General features: G+C 40.2%; 2 protein-coding genes across 41 annotated transcripts in view; one reads left to right on the forward strand and one right to left on the reverse strand.

Annotated features, from left to right (window-relative positions):
* Positions 1 to 1,135: 1,135 nt before the first annotated feature.
* Positions 1,136 to 10,864, forward strand: LOC143345957 (DDB1- and CUL4-associated factor 6). Of its 8 annotated transcripts, none has more exons than XM_076773634.1 (16): positions 1,136 to 1,564; positions 1,878 to 2,032; positions 2,924 to 3,041; positions 3,125 to 3,303; positions 3,377 to 3,512; positions 3,581 to 3,741; positions 3,816 to 3,987; positions 4,070 to 4,321; positions 4,403 to 4,778; positions 5,101 to 5,210; positions 5,281 to 5,361; positions 5,431 to 5,488; positions 5,605 to 5,742; positions 6,228 to 6,489; positions 6,615 to 6,720; positions 8,963 to 10,864. In XM_076773634.1, the coding sequence occupies exons 1-16, from the start codon at positions 1,474 to 1,476 to the stop codon at positions 9,019 to 9,021; spliced, it is 2,454 nt and encodes an 817-aa protein (XP_076629749.1). In that variant the 5' UTR covers positions 1,136 to 1,473; the 3' UTR covers positions 9,022 to 10,864. The 8 variants fall into 8 exon arrangements, 7 of the variants coding, with proteins under 7 accessions (XP_076629749.1, XP_076629746.1, XP_076629748.1 ...); XR_013080361.1 differs by having other exon boundaries at positions 1,137 to 1,564; positions 4,394 to 4,778; positions 6,615 to 6,843; XM_076773631.1 differs by having other exon boundaries at positions 1,137 to 1,564; positions 3,816 to 3,981; positions 4,394 to 4,778.
* Positions 10,865 to 11,827: 963 nt separating this feature from the next.
* Positions 11,828 to 23,271, reverse strand: part of Camkii (Calcium/calmodulin-dependent protein kinase II) — a 147,315-nt gene continuing 135,871 nt past the window's right edge. For all 33 annotated transcript variants that reach the window (XM_076773643.1, XM_076773647.1, XM_076773642.1 and 30 more), the window contains one exon: positions 11,828 to 23,060. In XM_076773643.1, the coding sequence (XP_076629758.1) occupies positions 22,928 to 23,060 (133 nt within the window). In that variant the 3' untranslated portion in view covers positions 11,828 to 22,927. The remainder of the gene's footprint in view (positions 23,061 to 23,271) is intronic.

Below are 23,271 nucleotides of genomic sequence, written 5' to 3' on the forward strand. Positions count from 1 at the left end.
GTCATTGGAGTAATATAGAAAGTAATATAGATTCAGATCAGAAAGAAAAAACCCAAGAAAAGGTGTCTTTAAATGCAATAGTATTTAGAATCAAAATTGGTCAAAGAAGGTTAAGAAGGCTAGTAATTCTAGGCTTAAACTCTTTGGTGTGGAGCAACCAGGAACTAGATTACATATTTCCAATTAATAATTTCAGACTGTTTTTAAAGACTCGATAGACAGGTGGAATACTGTGTTGGGTCGTTCTCGAGTACCTACGCTTTATTTTGTCACACATAGATTCAATTCTTTACGTTTAATTCAATAATTCCCGAATCTGTTTGTTCATAAGTTTAGATTTCTGGAATGTTAGACAACTTCTTTCTAATGCCATTGTATACTTTTTATTCTTTTATGCAATATGTTGCAATAAAACACGTCCGTGTGCTTCCATCATGATTATTTTTGGTCCGAAAAAAAAACCAATAAAAATATTAAACACGACTTAAGCACTAATATCTGCTATAGAAAAGAACACATTTTACGGCGTCGTAAAAGTTTTTACTGAAATTATTCTATTTAACGGAGACATCTTGTATATGACACCTTGAGGAAGACAATACAGTATAGTACACCCAGGCACGGATTAAGGGGGAGGCTAGGGGAAACTATAGCCGGGCCCCATCCTTCAGGGGGCCTCGCCTTTTCAAATGATAAAATAAACGTTTACAAACACTTAACGAAAATATCACTTTTGATTTGCCAATGTTTTTGCAATAAATCTTAATTATAACTTATGCGTATAAACAACCCGAGGAAAGCAGGATGAGAATTTTTAAAGACAACGGTTTCCCTTTTAAAAATATCTACAGATCCCGCTATCCTCTCATCAGGAATCCTCAGCTCTGGGCCTCGAAAGACTTAAATCGGCCTTGAGGTACACTCTATTTTAGCACGAAAATAAAAGTGAAAAATCACATGGAATGTACAACGGGAAAGTGCAATTAAAAATCCCGGAATTAAAGCGTTTGTTTCGGAGAAAGGACGTTCTCTTAATTTTAATTTTTAATTCGTTATACATACGTAGGAAAAGGGTTCTTCGAACGGTTGTTACGTTGCTGTCGACATCGATTATACTACGGAATGACCAAGCTCTCGCGCACTTTCTTTTCAGCGCTGTGTGTGTATACATTCGCTCAGCTGTTCTGGTCAGAAGTGATCGCGGCTCGTCTGATTGCACAAATTTTCGAAGCTCCGGGGTTTATTTTTAGTACAAGTGCCATGTCGTTTTGGTACAATCCTCGTGGATTTTTGCTGCGTAAGAGTATGTTACACGGTTTCTGATTCGATCGATACACGAACGTTTCTCGCTGATTGACAGACTCGTTAAACTCGCCACTCTCACCTCAGTTATCTGGGAATTTGACATTAATCTGTGATCGATGCGTCCCGCAAATTGATATTCAGTTTCGACCGTAACATCAAGGCTGAACCATGAAGAAGACACGCTCAAATCTGTTCCGTGACATTTATGATCTGCCATATAATGAGTGCTCCAAGATGAAGCTTTACTCCAGCAGTAAAGGTATTTCGAGCGATATGTTTTGATGCGAAAATTCAATAACGTCATTGCGTAGTATAATGCTATGAGATAAAAAAACTTTTCTTCCACTTTTAAAACGAACGTATTTGAATAAGAATGAACCGTGAAGAACTAAATAATATTCCAGTGATATAAAAACAACATTTCTTATATAGACTTTGATGGAATCTTTTTCTGTATTTTACATGTAAAAATAGTTATATTCTTGTTCAACCAAACTGGTAAAGAGTTTTAGATTGGTCATGCTCGATGAACTTATATGTTGATATTGTCATTTTGACTTGAATCGTTCCAGCAAGTCTTCAAATGACACAGCGTATGGCTTTATTAAAGAAGCTTAAGGTACACAATGGTTGTGTAAACTCTCTTTGTTGGAATTCTACTGGTGATTTGATATTGTCTGGTAGCGATGATCTGCATCTTGTACTTACAAATGTTTATAATTACAAGGTGAGTTATCATAGACTCTAATGTAGGCATATTTGTTGCAATTATCGTATATGAAATGAAACAATATCTTTCTGCTGATTATGACTGCATAGAGTATTTTGGAATTTTTGTATAGCATAACAGTATAACTGTAGCTCAGTTTAGTCGGAAAAGTTTATTATTAACTCTAGTATCTGACAGTTGAAATTATAAATGAACTAAGTTGCTGATGCAATTTACAGCAAAGAAGTTTATTATTTTATTGCATATATTAATTTCAAGTATATCCATATATCTTGCAAAATTCTGTGCCAAGGTTATTTATATTTTTACCCTTGACTATACACATATCTGTAGAGTCACATGCATTCACCTATCATCCTTCACCGTGAAATCAATCTAATGCCTTTGCATCTGACAAGATAGTTTCATATTATACAAAGATATTGGCTTTTATAAATACTATTATTACAAATACACATTGTAGACCAAGGTTGCTTTTTAGATAGATTTCTTTATCGTAATTTAGTTAAAGAGAATCTGTTATGTAAGATTATATGGCAACAAATTCTACCAAAAGGAAGTACAATGGAGGAAGTTACATTGACAATAAACCTTTTGAAGGAAATATCATAGTTAAGATAGTTAATTGTAGCCAAGGTCTAACATTGGCATAGATAGAAATACAGAAGCTCTGCCAAATGAACAAAATCCTTTGTGTGTAATGTGTGTGGTGCTAATTTTGACATCTAGAGTAATCATTGTAGAGCTATCTTGTTAATTAACCGAGATGAGGAGTATTATGTATATTTATCACCATAAAAAAAAACAGATAAATATACGTTGAAGATCTATACTCCAAAAAGTATCCGATACGGCACGCGGAATGACCCTATTACTTCTCTATTGTAGGTGATGACAGATTACAAAACCAGTCACAAAGCAAATATATTTAGTGCTAAGTTTTTGCCTAATAGCGGGGATCATCGGATAGTTTCGTGTAGCGGCGAGGGCACTATTTTATATACAGGTGAAGTTTCGATGACCGTCGATCGTTTCAATAATACCGTAGATGACTGGGTTTATAATAAAACAAATATTCGACGCTTACAGATTTAACGAGAAAAACAGAAACGTTTCATAATCAATTCAATTGTCATAGCGGTACCGCTTATGAAGTAGCAACAATACCTGATGAGCCACACACATTTCTAAGCTGCGGGGAGGACGCGACTGTAAGATTGTTCGATCTCAGAATAAAAGAGAAATGCAATGCCTTCAATTGTAGGAAGGTAAACGATAAATTGATCGCAGAGGTTGCCAATAATTTTGAAGATTAGTGATCGTACCGTTATGTTATTCCAGAATGTACTGATTTCCCTTAAAAGAGCTATAACTGCTCTGTCAGTGAATCTTGCTTCGCCCCACCAAATAGCGATCGGTTGTTCCGATAGTACAGTAAGAATATTTGATAGGAGAACACTCGGGAACCCGACATCTGGTAATTTTAACCTGATCGAATAACCCAATATAAGGGAACCATGAAAAAAGCATGTAATAATTTTCTAGGGTGGTTAGATGTGACTAGAGAAGACCTTGCCTTATGCACGTTCACAGTTCCGGAATTCGAAGGAAATGCTCGTAGAATGACATCGCTGAATTACAGTCCCGATGGACAAGATGTTCTTGTTAGTTATAGTAGCGACCACGTTTACCTGTTTAACATAAAGGTATTAGGAAAATACTTGTTTGGTTTTTAGCAAAGTATGTATGTCGTGTTCAGGGTAAAAATTGTTTCGATTAGGATCAAGGTGCCGTACAATTGAGGAAAGACATTGGAGCAGGAAAAGGAGAAGAAAGGAAACAAAGGTTACGACCGTCTCTACCAATACGTAGATTGAGACTTAGGGGTGATTGGTCCGATACCGGTCCCGACGCTCGACCTGAACGCGAAGGTGGTCGAAGTAACGGTACAGGTGCTTTGAAATTAAATTCAAACTTTTTTTTATGTCGCTAATATGTTCTTACAAAGTACAAAATAATCTTCCTATTTTCTAGAAATTGCTCAAGCCAGACCTGTGCTTCACACTTCGTTAATGCAGAGGATGACGGATGTTCTAAGTAGAATGTTAAATGATCCAGCCACTAGAGCCGCGTTATGCGGGGGCGGTGAAGATAGTTTAGGTGGTGTGATCGATCACCAAGATAATGCTCAAAATAGCAACGAAAACATTGCGGAAACCAGCGAGGAAAGACACAACGAACCCGAAGGAGTTGAAAGAGTCTCGACCCAGAGTAATCAAGAAACAGGTAATTAATAACATTCCGTTTTGACTTTGGTTGATTTTCTATCGCGATAAATAACAAGTTGAACGATCGCAGATGTTGCAGAACGTCAAGCAGACGGATTGGAAGGTGCAAGTTCCAGCGGCACGCAAAGCGAACCCGAAACAGTCCGTTCTACGATAACGAAAAAACAATCTCCGTCGGAAATTACGACAGTTCCGGATCAAACGACTGACGAAAACCCGGTTGAACCCACATCGAATGTTCCTATGAAAACTGAATCTAGTCAAACAAAAACACCGAAGTGTTCTATGCAACCTTGTTCATCGCGCGCGATGGACAGGTGCAACGACGCCCCCGAGGAAGATCAAAATAGTAGCGAAGATTCCCCGCGTACAAATATGGAGAATAAACAAGAGGGGCATATGATGGAGAATCTTCAAGATAGACTGACGAAAATGAGAGACGGTTTCCTCGAAAAGTACGACACACGAAAACTTGACAGAAATATTATCGAATACTTTATATTATTAATTTTAAGCTTGATTCTTGCCTTATGGAAAAAATAATAAAATAATTCTTCAAGTCGTAAACAAGATAACTCAGTGGTTTTATTTTGAATATGTAAATTTTTTACGATACTCTTTTGGATTGTAGTCATCGAATTTTCAAAAATATAAGCATTAACGAAATAGTAGGTGGGAAGCGATCATTTTCATAGTGATCGATCGAAGGAGATTGTTTACGATTCGAGGAATTATTTTATTACGTAATATTTTTACACGTTCCTTCTTATTCGATAGACACGGTAGCGAGCCGGCAGTGAGTTTAACTTACACGGAGAAAAGTTCGTCGAGCGCAACGATATCTCTTGGCGTGGCCGACGAAATGATTCGCGACAGTTATCACGCAGGTGGGTATTTCATAATAGTTATATGTATTTTATTTATCACGCTTTATTTTCACGGACTACCGTTCCACAGGTCCATCTGGTAGTCGCAGTAACGCAACATTCACGGGCAAAAATCATGACAAACACTTACGATATAATAATACACAAGAAAGTAAGTAGATACGGCGTAAACAGATGTATTTTTAAGAAGATTAGAAATCATGCGGAATCTTTTCGACAGAGACTGACGAAAGCGCTTTTACCGATAGCGACGATGATGATATAGAGCTTAGAGAAAGGTATGTATTATATCGATCGATATTTCATAAACATATACATCATTTTTGTTTTTTTATATTTGGAAAACATATATATCATACGCTTATAAATAAAGTATATCCGTTTCTTTGTTAAGGTTGAGAAGTCGAGTGGAAGAAGAAATGGACGAAGCTATCGGCGACGACAGATCGCGAGAAGACTCCGCGAATTGCGATAAAGCATACATACCAACTCTTCGCGTGAAGCAGAAGTACACGGGACACCGCAACGCGAGGTATATTTTTCATCCATTTTCTGTTATGGTGGTGACTGTAACGGTAACTTTATTTTGCTGATCCAATGATTAACGCAATTCTCTCGCGCGACGAGTCTCGAATCTTTGAGAAGGCTGTAAGCGATTTTTAAACGAAGGGTGTTGTACGTGACTCAGTCCTGTGACTAAAAGATTAACAACTTAATCGAAACACGTGTGGGTGAGATTACGTAACGAGACGCAGCAGGAGGCTTTAGTGAAACTTTTTTGTCGAAGGACCATATCTGTTTTGGCGTGTTTGGTTGCCTCCGATAAACCTTGTCTCGCTATAATGTTAACTAAAGTTTTTCTTTTTGCGTTCGACGTGTATGTAAGTTTGGAATGAATCGGAAGCCAAACCATTGACTCGCTAATATTCCGAAAAAGCCTTCGAGCGGACTGGGCCATTTTTCACGGGGCCGTCATATTTTATCTGATCAGTTGGCCTTTCCCCCGGTTGACTCTAGTTTCTTTAGGACCATGATCAAAGAAGCGAACTTCTGGGGCGACGATTTCGTGATGTCGGGTAGCGATTGCGGCCACGTATTCATTTGGGACAAAGAGACGGCGAAGCTGTGCATGTTACTCGAGGCGGACCAACACGTGGTCAACTGTTTGCAACCGCATCCGTATCTACCTTTGTTGGCTACCGCTGGTATCGATTACGATGTCAAGCTGTGGGCACCGATCAACGAGGAGCCCACGTTCGATGAGAAATTTGCCGAAAATGTAAGTCTCTCTAACGAGTTTTTATTCGAATAAAATTCTGCCCCCCTCCCCCCTTTGCTCGGATCGTAGCTTATCGAATAAATTCCGTGGCGTGCAAACGATAAGACGATTTTGGATATTTACAGCTGAAAAAGAGGAACGCTATCATGCTGGAAGAGACCAGAGACACAATGACTGTACCTGCTACGTTTATGATCAGAATGCTGGCATGTCTCAATCAGATGCGCAGAGGTAGTGAAAATTTATAATAATACTTCCCAAGACCTGATAGTTCACTACACTAGTATGATCGAAGATTCATAGTTAAGAAAATAACATACCGAAGAGTTTGGCAGCTTTCCCTGTTACGTGCAGGTATTGAAGTAAATAACAGTGCACAGAGTTTTGTCTGGCCTTTTTCCGCGTTGTGAGTTTGTCTAACTTTGTGGTTTCAACCATTACACTCATAAATTTTCATCATACGTTTCTTTTTTTTTTTTTTTTTTAAATTTTATAGCAGGATATTCATATATTGGGTCGAGTCATAAGTAATTGCCGGTTCGTGTAGTGGATCATAGACTGTTTCGGGAATTCCAAATTACCTGTACCCTAACCTAACCCAGACCTAACCTCATCCTGCTTACTCACCAGACTTAGCCCCCACAGATTACCATTTCTTTCGCATCAGAAATTGATAAGCTATCAAATGAATGGGAAAAGATTGTATTTAATAATGGAGAATACGTTTTAGACCAAATGTGTAACTCTCTTAATAAAGAAATAAAAAGTTAGTACGAAAAAACGGCAATTACTTATGACTCAATCCAATAGTTTTGTTAGGTTTACTGCTTCGTTACGCGACCTAATGCATATAAAGGGAAATATTTAATATCATCGTTTCTTTTTATAGTAGAGTTAAAAAAAAAAGTAAGTCTTTAAGAAAGGGACAGAGTAAAGTACAAAGTTTTACATTTTTCGTTCATCATTCCCAAGCCGCTTGGAGGCTGAGTATTTATAAAAGAAAAAAAAAAAGAAAGAAAAAATGGTACTATTCAAATTTTGTAATTTTCTATGTTACTGAAAATATTTATGTGTATACAAAAAGGGAGATATCGATTAAACGCGTGCATGTAATGTCACATCGGTATTTTACTATTTAAAATTGTTGTAGCGATGAAAATAAAGTTTTTAATCAAAATACAAAAGAAAATATCTTTAATATACCAGGAAATGTCTGCATTGCTGATATGGACAGGTATTTTATATCGTACGTGTATACGTTTTTTATTATTAGATTAATGTAGCTGGCACGTAACATGTCAAACGAGATTATACGATCACACATGTATTTTTAATTTCTTCATTTATCCATGAGAATTCATTATCGAAGTCTTCCACGATTGCAACAGATAACAGTCATTCTTTCCCCTCTAATCGAACGTGTTTGCCAAGTGTATGCTCTCGAATGTTGTATGCTGACATGGCTATATGTGTGTCAAACTTTTAATTCAGTGTCTCTTTTTAATTTACAAGATCATAACATTTCTCCGTAATTATTTACTTCGGGGGACTTGTACTCTGATTTTAACGATTTTGAGATATGCTATAGAAAATAAGATTCTGAACAACTTTTTCCTATACGTATAACCGCGGTACGGCCTTAGCTTCCGAGATATTTGCAGAATTGTGATTGCATGACCTCAACCTAACCCAGACCTAACCTATCCTCACTGGGTGGTATGTGTATGACGTTAAGATCAAATTTAATCGATTGGAACAATTTTGAATATTAATGTGCGTGGCCCAGCCACAAATCGATGGATCCGGTTAGGGTTAGGGTAGATTTATTATTCAGGCCGCCTAATGGCAAATGGCCACGCAAACCGAAGTCTAAAGATAGCAGAATTAACTCTATTTTAGGTTCACCCATTATAACCGGAAGGAATTTTGCAAATATCTCGGAAACTAATAAAAAAAAAGTTGTTCAGAATCTTATTTTCTATAACATGTTTCAAAATCATTAAAATCGGAATACAGGTCCCCTGAAATAAATAATAATCCATTTCTTTCCTTCGTCGACACGAAGAAACTGCGATAATAATACTGTTCGGTAGTTATTGGTTTTTACAAGCAATCGTGTCTTTCGGATACGTAATGCACAAGTCATGATCGTTTCTAAAGATCAACAACCTAATATTATTATTATATCGCGAATCAACAAAAGGTCGTTACAGCAGTTAGCAACAAGATAACAAAAATTAACAACATTCTTTTAACGTCATCGCCAAGGAAAAAAAAAAATATTTCATCGAACAAACGAAAGACAAAACTTGGTACACTTTTGCACGCGATTAGGAGACCAACAATTATGTCGATTCACGTTGTTTCACGGTCATTTGTACGAGAAAAGTAAGAACACACAAAGTAGCTACTGGTTAGGTCATTCTGACTCTGTGAAACAGAATACTACAGAATACTTCCGGTTCTTTTGTAGGTCGCGGTCGGTACAGGGGGAGGACCGGATACGAGCCCACCGAATTACGAGGTTGCTAAGCGGTTTTTGGCGATACTGCTCGTTATAAGCGTGAAATCGGTACCCGAGGACGGTCCCGACGAGACAACATATCACGCCGAGAGCCCAACCAATTAGTTCGAACAAAAGAAACAGAAAGAAAAACCCACGTGTATTTGATTAATTGTTGCAAATGTATAATTCTAGATTAATTGTAAGAATATTTAATCATGATAAGCTTCCGTATCTCGTTATCATTATCAGCGAGAGATAAGTCGTTTCTTTATTATTCTTTTCCTCGTTGCTTTTCTTGCGATTCTATTCAGGATCGATGTCCGTTATACAAGAACTCGTTACCAACGAATGTTTTATCGCGATACAGACGCTATCTTGCCTCTCGAGCGGATTCGAATTACTGTCCGCGTGTTTGCTTTTGACAATATTTTTCTTCTCATTATTCTGTTTGCGTGTGTGGCGTGTGACTCGAGCTCGCGTGCGCGCGATTCAATGTGTCGACCGGATCCTTTGAACAATAGATTAAAAGATTACCGGCGAACGTGATTCGAATCGATCCGTTTGGTTCTGATTCACGTAGGATTACGCGATAAGTTTCCACGTGCAATAACATTATTGTAACAATAGATACGAGTAATAGATAGATAACAGGTAGATAAGAGTGCGTTTAACGACCGATGCATTGTTGCGCGAAGCGTGGTGTGCCGGTGTTCAAGGCTGTTTTAAAAGCACTGTATTCTAAAGAAAAAGAAAAAAAGGAAAAAAAAAAGAAAAAACCAAGTCGCTAGTTGGGTCGTACATTATACTTGTAATTGTCTACGATCTCTTTATTCGAGAGAAGCACGTAGAATGAAGATACGATAAGAGTGGTTCGCTTTGACCCGAATGTAACGCGTGTAGATTAGTTATGCGAATCGCGGCGTGCCACTCGAATGGCTTTTTCATCCTTTGGCTCTTTGCGCTCGGATAACGCGCTGAAGGCGACATGGACCCGAGGAAAGAACTGTTGACACTTACAACTTGTACATACAGTGGTTAAACAATGATTGAACACTTCTTAAAATGTATTATTTAACCTTTCGACTTTAAGGGAGAAACCAACACCTATACTAGTTTCTCAATCTATTTGTGTTTATATAACTTTTAAGTTATGGAAGATTTTCTAAAGAAAATTGTTGAATATGTTTTCTTGTTTACAGGTTTCCAGAAACGGTACAATTTTTTAATTTAACGGGTAATATGTTTCTTAACGTTGAAAAATAACAGAACTCCGTCACAAATCGGTTAAGATCGAATGATACATTTTTAAAAATATTCAATTGTTTCTTAATCGTACTGTATTAAGTGTGCTGTGCCTTAGATTGCAATCCGTCCTATTAACATTCGTACATTACACTACTTCTGTATTCGTTATCGATTAATTATTGGAACGATAGATTGATTCTTTTATAAGCGGTAGTCGTATTGTGGATTACGATTCTTATTCTTCCACATTTTTATATTATTCTAAGTTATTTATTGTACTTATAAAACTATGTACAACATCACTATTAGTACGTTACCATCGTTGTAGTAACAGTAATTTCAGTTCAACGCGTTCACTTATGTTCCCGTATCGCGTCTTGATGTTTCTACTATTTTCATCGAAATGTACGAAGTGTAACCGAAAAGTCTATTAAGTTCCTATTTGCCTTCCTATTTGCTTTCTACTGCCAAATATAAGTATACGAAAAATGTCATCTCAAGACGTGAGAAAGATCACCGGAATCTGATCGAGTAACTCAAGGCGCAACAGAATTAATCTAACGTTCTGATAATTTGTTTCCGAGGTCCACAGCGACGAAGGTAAAAATAAAGATAAATAATCGAGCTACACCATGATTTCACGCCCCGACAAAGCTATTTATTTGGTATAAAAATATTAAAAATTCAATTCAAAATAAAAGGATACAAAAAGAGTTGAGTTTTTTTCTATATACTGAATCGAAAGTATGATTTTTTTTTTTCAAAGTGAGTTACGTCGGACGTGCAACATTATTGTTTTTGTTCTCTGAAATACAGAAGCGTTTGTAATGTTTGAATATTAAAGGGAGCCAAAGTACGTGACAATTCCTTAATAATACCGAGTGCAAAGGGTCGAATTAATGTTTATTAACAATAGATTTAGATTTTCGTTTGATCGCAACGTAGACACGCTTGCAAGAAACGACCACAGAGGAATGTGAAAACCGTTCTAGAATTTTAGGCATTTTATTAACGATCCAATTTACTAGGAAAATCAGTTTGCAACATACACCACGATGTATTAATTTAGAGGATTTAATTATAATAAAAGTTCCAAAAAACGCAAACTGTGTTCTTTACTCTTCCATATATTCCTCTTTGTTACGTCACATCCATTGGATCCTAGGAATCAAATTCAAAGTATAATTAGACTGAACTTGCTGGATCTACGAGGAGATTCTCATGGAACTAATCAGATCAATCTTCCTGACTGTATAGGAAGATTATACTATAAGTAATTAGGCTCACCTTTCTGGATCTACGGAGAGGAGATTACACTATAATTAATCAGATGCGCCATCTTCTTATCTTTGCACATAACTATGCACACGACGAAGATGAGATAACGTTCTTTTTTCGGATGGAATAAAAATACTGCGTAACGAAACGCGCGTTTCTCGTTGGAAAATTAATCAGAGAATAATATTTGCAGGACGAAAGAAAAAAGGAAGCTTCCCATTAAAAAAAAAATTAAGATTGCACTCTGCCGCTTGTTTCGAATATTGTTTGGAGAGTATTAATTATATGTGGAAGTGGAGAACGGAGACGTGTGTATTTCCTTGTTTTATTTCTCTGAACATTAGGACAAAATTGTAATCAATCGCTTATCCGTTTACCGTAAATCCAATAATGTCTGTAATAATGAATTAGCGTTATATTAAATGTACCGATGAGAGATTTAATAATCACACTTTCCTCCTCTCCCTTTCTCTCTCTCTCACACACACACGCGCGTCCTCACTCTCGTCTCTCATTCTTGCTCGCTCTGTCACGCATTCTCATTCTCACGCACTCACTCCCTAATCTCCGTTTCTTTCTCTTTAGTTAGCAAAGTCCACGACGACACGCTGAACGGCGTTTGCTTAGCGAGGGATCGAGGATCGAGCGAGGATCGAGCGCCTTCTGGATCGCTCGTCCCTCTACGCCGACAGTTCGCGTCGCTTCAGACCTCGCGGAACGCGACACCTGCTGGAGAACGGAAACCGGAACCAGAAAACACTATCTTGTAGTTGGAGATATTTAAACGTTAAACCACTTTTGGACATTTCTCAGTTTAGTGCAGGACATTTAATGTTCGAGAGATTGATAAATATTTTAATTTAAAAAAAGAGGCTTGATCAGCGACTTCGAAATGAATTAATGAAAACTCGAGTCGGGGCTACTCGGCTAAGGTGAGCCTTCGGGATTTAATTCCGTAAATTAGTTGAAAATAAAGTAATCAAAAATTTGCAAAAACTCTTCCAAGTAATTCTGATTTCAAATGAGATATAGAGCCTGGAAGTTTTAATTTAACCCTTTGCGTGCAGCAAACAAGCTACTTTCATCGTCGTTGACGCGAGTCGCGTAAAATAAAGTAATTTTACAAGAAAACTGAGGGGATATTTCTACTAAAATTAAACCAACGGTGGTAGAGATTAACGATCCACGAGCCCTCGATCCATACGCTGGGACTCAATCGCGCCGTAGCGGACCGTTTTCTGGTTCACCGATCCTCCGTTCTCGAAAACGCATTCGACGACGAGATTGATATCGTCTCCTCCAGCGGGTGTCCGTGAAACTCCTTATTTTTGACCTCTCTGCTTATCCTCCTCGCCATCGCAACGCTCGAAGAAGTAAAAACACGAATGTACGCGCGGAATCGCCGTCGCAGTTGCACGTGAATAATCCTCTAATGCGCGGTGACGGTAATCATAGTAACAATAACAATGACAATCAATAATGATGACAGTAATAATAATGACAATAATATCGATAAGAATAGTTAGTGAACGTTTACAATCTATTACATATTTAGTCGGAGGGGACGTCGCTCAGATTTTTTCGAGGCACAGTTGGATCGCACGTCAGCCATTTTGAATCGTTTCACGTCCTCTCGCAGGACACGAAAACTTTTCTCTCCGGTTTTCTCGTTTTTTTCTCGATCTCGTAATCGTTTCACAATGTTTTCGTGGTTTATTCATTTTTTTTTTTTTTTTAAGCTCGAAAGGGGTCTGTCCATGCTCTTCGCTCATCATAGCGTTTCGTAGCGTGCGTTCGACCCCTCGACGCGTCGCGTTCGATAAAAAGCATGTTTAAAAACCAACCGGTCAATTCCTCGACGAGTTTCCCTCTCCATTCTTCCCGTTTCTATTGCAACGAAGATATGTAAGTGGATTCTTTTTCCCATATATATTTTTCTCTCGTCGCGCGCGTCGAACGGTCGAAGCGTGATCCGTCGATCCGATCGATCGCGGATCGGGCATCGTGCAAAATTAACCGAGCTGTACCTCAAGACACTGATCGCGCGCAGGAACACGCGCGCTAGATACAATTAATATCAACTATGCGTACAAGTGGATTTCGCAAATAGTACGGAACGATAAAAAATTCATCGACGCGGACTCGAAGTAGCGTGTGGAGACGAAACGAGAGGCTCGAAACGATCGAGGACCGCTCACAGAGTCGACGTCGGTCCTCTCGAAAATTTCTGGGGGCCGTCCACCGCCAGAGATGGGCAAATTAACGAATAAAACGCAAAACATTCGACAAAAATTCCAATTATAAGACGAAACTGCGTTTCCCTTGGACGTTCGTCGTGTATATTATTATTTTTAAAACGATTTTGCCCAGCTTTGGCTACGCCCCCGCGCCTCTGTTTTCTCGCGTTCGTCTCTGATGTCGAAAGAAGACCGCGTGGTCTTTGGTGTCGAATAGTAAAATACGCGCGATTAAAAATATAGTTCGGTGAGATCGGCTCGTCGCGAGTACCAAGCACGATGGGCTTTAAAACGCAATAAAAACTCGACGGATATGTTGTAGGTTCTTCCAGAGCGAATTGCGACTCGCCAAGATCGAGTTTCGAGACGGAAGTCGCGTCCACGTTGATCGATCGCGAACGGTTCCGGTTCTGTCGGATTCAGAGAAAAGATCGTTGCGTTTCTGTCTCTAAACTTTCAACTGCAGGTGTACATCGTACAATATAGGATAACAATATCGTTCTGGATGCTCGAATCAAAGGAAATGCCAGGCGTAGAAACTCTTTGGACTTTCTGGACGATTAAGATTTTTCGTTGGACTGGGGGATCCGTCGTACCGTCGATCGAACTATATTTTCCCTCGCGCCGATCGAGATGTCGTGTACGCGGCTCCAGATCACGATCGTCATAACAGGAACTTGATTCTCATTACGCGTCTCACGGTGACTCCTTAGTCCGCTTTCAAAGTCTGGGCAGATTTTAATCGAAGCAACCGATCGACGATCACGATTAAAATGATTCATCGTCTGCATTGGATGGCCAATCGTTCGCGATGATTCGATTGTTTCGTTACAATCAATATTTATGTGTTTGGCGAAGAACCTCCAGAACTGTAATAAACAGTAACTGGAATGACCAGGGAACTATATTTTAAATAATATGTGTTTCTATTCCAATTTTTAGAACACTACTTTTCCCTTGTATCAAGAAATAATTCTCGAAGGTAATTGTCTTCTATCTTATCAGTTATCGAAAGTTAATTCAATGAACAATGTACTAGTATAGTAGATAACGATTACGTTAACGTGTCGACTATTAATGGCGACTGATACATGGACTATAAATAGAACTTAACAGTCTTAAAGCTCCGAATATCATTAATTACGAACACTTGAAAATAATACGTACGTTGACGAACTATTGAATATCTGTATTTTTCCTATTACAATTTAAACTGTCGCCGCGAACGATTATTAATCGCGATCACCGACCATAGAATCGTCGATTGCATCGTTTAAAATGATCGATGCCCGAACTCTGGCTCAGTGTCGTCTTCAAACGCGACGTTGAGAATCACGGTAATAAAATCGTGCATACGCGGCTCGTCGGTGTAAATTCAGCGAGTGTCTCGATCGTATATTACGCAGAAGACGATTTTCACCCTGAACGATTTACTAGTTTTAATTACTCGCTATTATCCCCTAAGGTGTCGATTGAATTCGGTAATTCGGTTTGTCGCGGCGCGGTGTGCCGCTTTCGTGCGCGGCTTCGTGCTCGATTCTTCCGCTGATCTACGCGCGAAAAGATCCCTCGTCGAACCAGAGATCAACAAAATCTGGACACAATTCATCAGTCACTCGTTGAATAAAAATTACAATTTGAAAAATGAAATATTTCGTAACAAAGAAATTAATATGTGGTTCTATAAAATGTTCTCTATTCTTTGTGCTTTATTTTTACATTTCTACTCAGATATCATTTTTTCGCGCGTATCTCAGCCAGCTCTTTTGCTTTCGCCTTTATTAATCTCGATTCGAATCAAGTTTGCGAATCGAAACATCGTCATCGTCATCTGTATCATTAATGGTACTATACACGTCAAAATTACTGATTAATATTTCTGAAGTAGCAACACAGAATTATTTAAAGTCTCACACGATTTAGTTCCAATATGGCGGCGCGAAGAACGAGCGAAGGAATCACTGGTTTCTCTTTCGATCACTTTCTTACTTTTTTGTTTTCAAGTTGATTCGTGAAAGATTCTATTCTCAAACAGGTTGACGTTTAGGTTCACGAACGATAATTTCGTCGAGAAACGATGACGATGACCGGTCGAATCGAGGCGAGAAGGAAGAAGCAAGAAGAGGACCTCGAGCATCGCGTCACCGTCTTCCTGTGATTCCGTTCCGCTGATTGTTGGCTCGCTACTCGCAACGTAACAATGGAAACTAGCTAATTCGTTAATTCCCATACGTATAATACGATACGACAAGAAGTTTAGTTTAAGCAAAGAAGGTTCTCGGATTCGATAGAGAGGAAAGTAAAAAGTGCTGGACGATCGTCGGGTTCAATTGTACGTTAAAATCGATAGCTCGTAGAAATTAGACGATTCACCTCTAAATACTAGTCATTTAAACCGCTGGAACGATCAAATATTTCGAAGAAAAAAGCGAACGATAAAAATACCTCGTTATACTCGACGTTACTCCTCTCTTCATATTTTTGTTCTTTTTTTATTTTTTCTTTTTCTGAGATTTATATAATTACTTTTTTTGTTATTTTCAAGAGTTAAGCTACCGCTAGACATTTCCCGGGTTACTCCTTCTTTGCCTTTCCGTTTTTCTCCAAGCTACTCGCCTTCGTAAATCTTTCCAACGACAACCAGCGACGATTCGCTACTTGGTCGAGGCAGATCTTGCTGAAAGTAGCTTTCCGTAGATGAACGTGTCGCGCGAAGCGGCCAAACTACGTGGTAATTCACTGTTTTCGATGTGGTGCGATGTCGATGGCACCCCGTGATCCGAACAAACCGCTACACGAGTCGAAACTGATCGCGACTCGAGCGATCTATTCGCTTTTTCGCCGGTCTTCCGCGCTTGAAACGAAAACGAAGGGGCGATCGATCGATTTCCGACTAGCATCGACCGGAAACGAATGGTTATGCGACTCGTCCGTGACTAGGGGGGGGGGGGGGGCATGAAAAGGAACAGAACGCGACCCTGGACGCGTAGTTTGAGCGCGTTACAGCGTATTTATCGTGGAAACCTAATCGCGCGAATCGACGATTAGCAAACTTCTGGAAGCGACAATTTCTACCATCGACCGGAGTCCAGGCAGTTTATGCAACGAAAGAAATTCCCAAGTTTGAATAGATCCTGGGACAACAGATTGGGAATAGAAAAGATTTTGCAGTCAATTCTGTTCACCGAAGAAATTAAATCACGACGGGATAGGCCAGAGTTGAGCAGTAATTATAGGTATAGTTATAGTTTAATTTTGCATTAATCGTTAATCAGATTACGTTTGCCCAACTCTGAAGTACTAGTAGAAGGTATCCAGTTGAAAGCAAGGTACTATAAATGCTAATTAACAATCTTTGAGTAAAGCTTTTCGAACGATTACGGAAACTGAACCCGTATCGAAGGAATTAAAAAAGTTTCTAATTGTAAGTTAGAGGGGGCAGCTACGGAATTAACGATTCTTAAACATTAGTTTAAACGACAACAAAGTGGGGGAAACGATGCTTTCTGCGCGATTACAGAGAGAGAACTACAATCTGAACCTACGTCCGGAGAAGTTGAGAAGAAACTTTCCAACAGGAACATCGGGCAACTAGAAAATTAACGATTCTTAAACATTACTTTAAACGACAACAAATCGGCGAAATGAAAACTTACGAGAAGAATATCTTCGACGCCACCGAAGGAAACTTTCTCGGATCGAACGAGAAACTTTAAAAAGATCTGTATATACAGGGTGTTCTGTAGCATACGGGAACCTTACGTTAATACTGACCCATTGTCCTTTTTTTAACGCCATTTCCGTTGCAGCCTGAGTTTACGCAGACAAAAATAATTTGTGCATTTTGGATTGTGAATTTGAAAATTATTTGAGCGTTAATGGTATGCACGACAATGTATGACAGTGGCGAAGAGCTCTTGCAAAGGTAACAAGATAGAAGTTACGGAAGAAACTCGCTACAGTTTGAAAACCAAGTGAAATAGAGCGTACGTTTACATGAATTTTTATTTCATTGCTTTTGTATGGAGAATTGCTGATTCCCAAATGCTACGGGACAGCCTGCACGTTGGTTTTCTTTTTCAGAGTACAACCGTAACGACGAGAAAGCGTAGGAAAGAAAATGTCAAAGGTTGACGCGTGCAACGAGTTTGAAAACCGCCGATATGCACGGGCAACTAGATGATCCCGGTAGACTTTTTACGGAATGTGAGAAAACCTCAGAGATTGTAGAACAATTAACGCTACTATACTCTATAAATATAGGTACGCATAAGCTTACGATGTACATATTAAGAGACAACTGGAGAACGATGGGCGTTTAAGAATAAAAAACAACAACTTTCAGCAAAATCCGATGCTGGCAAGCGAGACACGTACCTCCGCGTTGAATAACCGTATCGTATTCGCCGTGCTCGTGTATCTTCTTCAGAATTTTGCCCGATAAGAAACAACTTTTTTTTTTATTTATAATAACGCGCGCGAGCGAGCGTGTACTAGCACAAGATTTCCCATACTCTGTTTCATTCCCGTTTCCCTCGTTAAATCGATAGGATAATCTAAAATTGGTATATCGGTTCTGTTTAGCTCTCGATCGCCTTAACGTTCGTAAACTCGTATTTATAAATGTGTATAATAAAGATCGTTACGCGCTATTACTTGTGTTCATTATTTCATTTTTTTTTTTGTCGTTTTTTTTTACTTCCTTACTTTTTTTTCCATTTTTTCTTGTTGTCTGTTTAAATCTGTCGCTAGATCTCCCATTCGTACGTCAATTAAGAATACTTTTTTTTTTTCGTTTTTCTTCTTTTATCGTAGGAAAAGTAAGGTCGTACAATCGTCGTAGCCCTTACAATGATTAAATTCCCTAAGATTTCCCGTTCTCACGTTCACCACGCTTTCCGGTCAACAATATTTAATCCGTGCGACGCGAAACACCATTCCGTTTCTCCCGTGTATCCTGCTCCTCGCCCCGTTGTATAATAATAATCATAATAATACAGTAATAGTAGTAGTCGTAACGTGTAATGATAATCGTGTAATAACAATGATAATAAATCAGTAATCGTTTTTTTGGTTTTTTATACAACAATCACACGTAGAAGCGACGAATTAGAGTAGTAGAAATAACTATTCCCTTAATTTTAATTTATCATTATATTTATATTTATAATATAGTATCTGCAATATATTAAATCGTTCTTTCTCTTTCCTATTTCTCTCTTTCTCTCTCTATCTCTCGCTCTATCTTTCTCACTTTCTTTCTTTCTCATTCTCTCTCTCTCTGTCTCTCTTTCTTTCTTTCTCTCACTCTCTCTCTCTCTCTTTCTGTGTGTCTGTATCCAATATACATACGCGGTAGGTCGCGGTGCGCGCGCGTGCGCACACGAAGCGCGAGAACCTTGTTAACGCGCGATCGCGATCCTTCCGGTCGCCGGGCGTCATCGATCGATCGTTCAATTCGATCCGAGCCAACGATACTTGAACGACGACTCGAATTCGATGTACTCAGAATTAGCTAACAGCCGATAGGCACCTTCGTTCGACTTCCGTTTAACACACTCGCGACGACGCGACCAATTTCCATCGAAGAAAAAATGAGATAAAAATAAAATTTAATTTGAATTTTGTATGTTACGTGTGGCATTATAAGATGTTCCAAGCTGCAGAAGTTACGCGTCCCCATCAACTTTGACTCGAGTTTCGAAAAGTGTACCTCCGCGAATCGGGAACGTACTAAACTTCACGTTCGCGTCAAACTTAACAGCTCGAAATGGAGAAAACGGTCACACGCTCTGCTTCTGAAACAAACATTACACAATTCAAGTAAAAAATACATTAAAGAGAGACCTTCTCCCTCGTCCTTAGACGTCCGGTAAGATCCAAACGACGAGCAGAAAAATTAGCAAAAAAAACTAACGCTGGACGTCGTCGCGAATGTGAAACGTAGAATTAAAACGATCGCGAGACACGAGACGAAAAATGAACCAAATTTCGAGGACGACGAACATAAAGCATGGTTCCCGCGGTAATTCGAGCCCGGCGAGCTCGAATCGACGCGAGTCACGCGCGTGCACCCTGTTCGCGCGGTCGCACGCGTGCGTACCCATGTACGTGTTATAACATATATGTATATTTATATATATGTATATATATATATATATATTTATATAACAAGATGGCAAAAATGTTCCTCCGATAATCTCGTTGATCTTTCTCATTTCCCTCGGCAAACCTCGCCCGCCCCTTCTCTTCGTTCGTGTTCACCCCCAGCGGGTTCGTTTCCTATAATCGATTTACTCGTATTTAGTAATAGAGGATGTACGAACGTGTAGAAAGATTTATCTCGTGTTTTAATGAAGGGTAAATTCGACAAAAAAGTTTTCGATCGCGGATCACCCAGGATCTCGACCGTCTCGGTTCACCGTCGAGCGAGAATACGTTTCACTCGTCGCGCGCGCCGCGACTTCTCGCCCCCCATTTTGGTTCCTCTTCGACGTACGCCGGAAACGGACCGATCGGTGCACCGTGTATCGTGCCCCACGGGCCACGAAACAGCAAAACGTTTCATCCGTTTTCGTCCTCCTCGTTCCTTCGCGTCTCGTTTCTTCGCGTTCGCGGCTGAACGCAGCTTCGTTCTGCTTCCGTTTCTTCGTCGTTGTCCGCTGGTTTGCCTCCCGTTGTCGCGCGTGCACTCTCGGGGATACGAGATCGACTGGTAAAACGAAATTTCACGTGGGTCGGCGGCCCGCACGGGACCGCCTTTACGACGATGAGGTAACAACGTTTAAAGATCGCTCTTCTGTCCCTCGGACAATCGCGCGTTACGTGTTCTCTGTATGTGTGTGTGTATGTATTTTTGTACGCGTTCCCTTGCTGCACGGAGCCACGAAGATTGCCCCTGAACGGTTGATTCAACGAGCTCTTCATATGCTATACGATTATTAGTTTAAACTTGCGGAGGGCTCAATAATAATAAGGGCTCAATCTAATAATCCACTTAAGGGCTAAAATATATCCCATCGGTACTTTAATGCTATTGAGAGCTCCAAACAAGCATGAGATCATGGTCCATTTTTTGATAACAAAATAGAAGACCGTATATAACAATGGAGATGTGTATAAAATTGTTTAAAGCAATGAACAAGTTCACAGACTCGCACCAGTAGGATTTCCAATCCATCATATAACATCTTTGAGAAGGAAATGGAGTACTTGATTTCTCTACAAAGTTCAATGTTCCAACTAAAAATGATTCTAACAATGACCAAGGCAGGACCCAACTATCGAATAGCTATGTCTAACAGATTTTAAGTCCACCCAAGAGCAACCTTCTTAGCTCCCCTGTAATGGCTGCTTCCAGCGAGAAGCTTCGTTTCTCTTTCTATTCGTCTAAAACTTCTGGAGTACCATACTGGCGTACGTATAGTATATCGAGGTGTCTGTGTACGAGTGTGTTTGAAGTTGTATATCGGTATATATGTGTTTGTGTGAGCGCGCATGCGGATATACATGTATCGCTCTCGGTATCGTCGTTGCGAGAGTCGAGAACGAAAATTAGGAGAAAAAAGAGTTACATGGAAGATTGTTCTGTACAGCGACTATCGTACGAACTAAATTATACGTGGATGCCGATGTGTCGGCGCCAATCTTGTCGATGCACGGCCGTCTACGGCCGCGTCCTCCGCTCGTCCCGTTCGTACGCCTCCGTTTCCGGTCTTCCTCCTCTTCCGGTTCGCTCCGACCGCGTTCATCCTTCCTCGACGTTCACGGCTTGCCTCGTCGATGCCCAGCACCGACGCAATTGGAACACCTTGGCCCTTGAAGACGAGTATCTTCTACCCTTTCTTCCTCTCGCGGTAGCCAAATAGTATCAATAGAGCCAGAAATTCTGTACCTTCGTCCCAACGAGTTTCTTTGTTCGAGGCTGCTCCCGGGAGATCAAACTCAACGAACGCACAGTCAAAAATTCTGATTCTTCTTATTGCTTCTTAGCAAGAATTTTCCGACTTAGTCGAGGTCGCCTCTCGAACTCTAATCTCGCGAACAGAGCCAGAAATTCTGATCCTCCTTGCCGCTTTGTATCATTTTCATCCCCAATGGTGTCCTTGTTCTCTGTGGTAGTCGATGGCAACGTCGAGGCTGCTCCCGGAGTTCAAATCTAACGAACACAGTGAAAAATTCCGATTCCTCTTTATTGCTAGCAAGAATTTTTATTCCCCCGTTGCTGCTTCCTCTTCTTCGCGAAAAGGGTCAAAATCGTGCAGGTTTCTTCCTCGATGGTCGACAGCAGTTTCTACGACCATATTGCTGCGATTCTCCTCTCTACGGGAGATCAAATATTACAGAATCGGGAATTCTGATTTATCGATACTCTTACTTTTCTTCTGTTCACCTTAACAGTCGTCTTAACACCGGATGTTGGGAGCAGAGACAGGGATCCTCGTTGCTTAGCACCTATTTCTCAAGAATCGATTGTATTCTTCCAGAATCGTTCTTTCCTCCAACGTTGTCAGGTACCATGGAACCAATTAACGGTTATCACTTTCTTCGTCGACAAAAAAAAAACCTCTTCCTCGGCGTTGTCCCCAACCACGAAACGACTGCGTCTCCGCCCCCGCGACCCATTCCCTCTCGACCTCCAGCGAACAATCGGTGTCTCGTAGTCCACCGGAAGCGGTTCCCCCGTCGTGGCCTAGCCGTATCCTCGCGGTTCTTCGCGGTAAGTACGCTGTTGCAGGTACTGGAGCGTAAATTGGAAAATATGCCGAACGCACCTGGGCACTTCCTCGCGGCTATTATCGGTGTGTGTGCTTCTTTCGTGTTCGTCGCGCTCGTTGCTCGACCAAGCGCGCGCGCGCGTGTGTCGTAAAGAGGAATAAATAAATAAATATACGTACCGCGAACAGAAAGAAAGATTAATCCTGGGGCCACGGGGAACGTGTTACGCGCTGTTCAAATCGGGTCGATCGCGAGAAGGGAACCGCGACGCGATAATTCCACATCCAGGACTGATTTTTCCTTCTCTCCATAATAGTCGCCTTTACTATATATTTATTTATTTACGCGAACGAGTTTTAGTTTTGTCCACGCGTCGAGGCGACGAGCGTTCACCGACACATCGGCCCTTCTTCTTCTCTCCTACTGCCTCCCTCTATCTTCGCCGTCGGCCGATTTACTTGTGATTGAACGAGAACGGCGACGGGCCCGTCACCGCGCTTCGGTGGAAATGCACGTTCTGCCATTTGTTGTCCCTCTTGTGCCACACGCGGCTCTCCTCGCTCTGCTGAGTGTGCGCTACCCCTTGTCTGGAACATTCAACGTGATTTGTGCGTCCTCTGTTCCGTTCAGCCTCGCGAAATTTTCGGTCAACTGGATGAAGCAGATTCTATGACTTGAAACACGACGAAGATCAAGAGCAACGGCTTTGTCTCGGAGAAAATTGAATTTAAAAGGGACAACCACTGTGGCGGATTGAAAATTCGATTTCTTTTCAATGATTGGGATTTTAAGAACGAA

This window comes from Colletes latitarsis, chromosome 9, assembly GCF_051014445.1.
Source record: "Colletes latitarsis isolate SP2378_abdomen chromosome 9, iyColLati1, whole genome shotgun sequence".
NCBI lineage: Eukaryota > Metazoa > Arthropoda > Insecta > Hymenoptera > Colletidae > Colletes > Colletes latitarsis.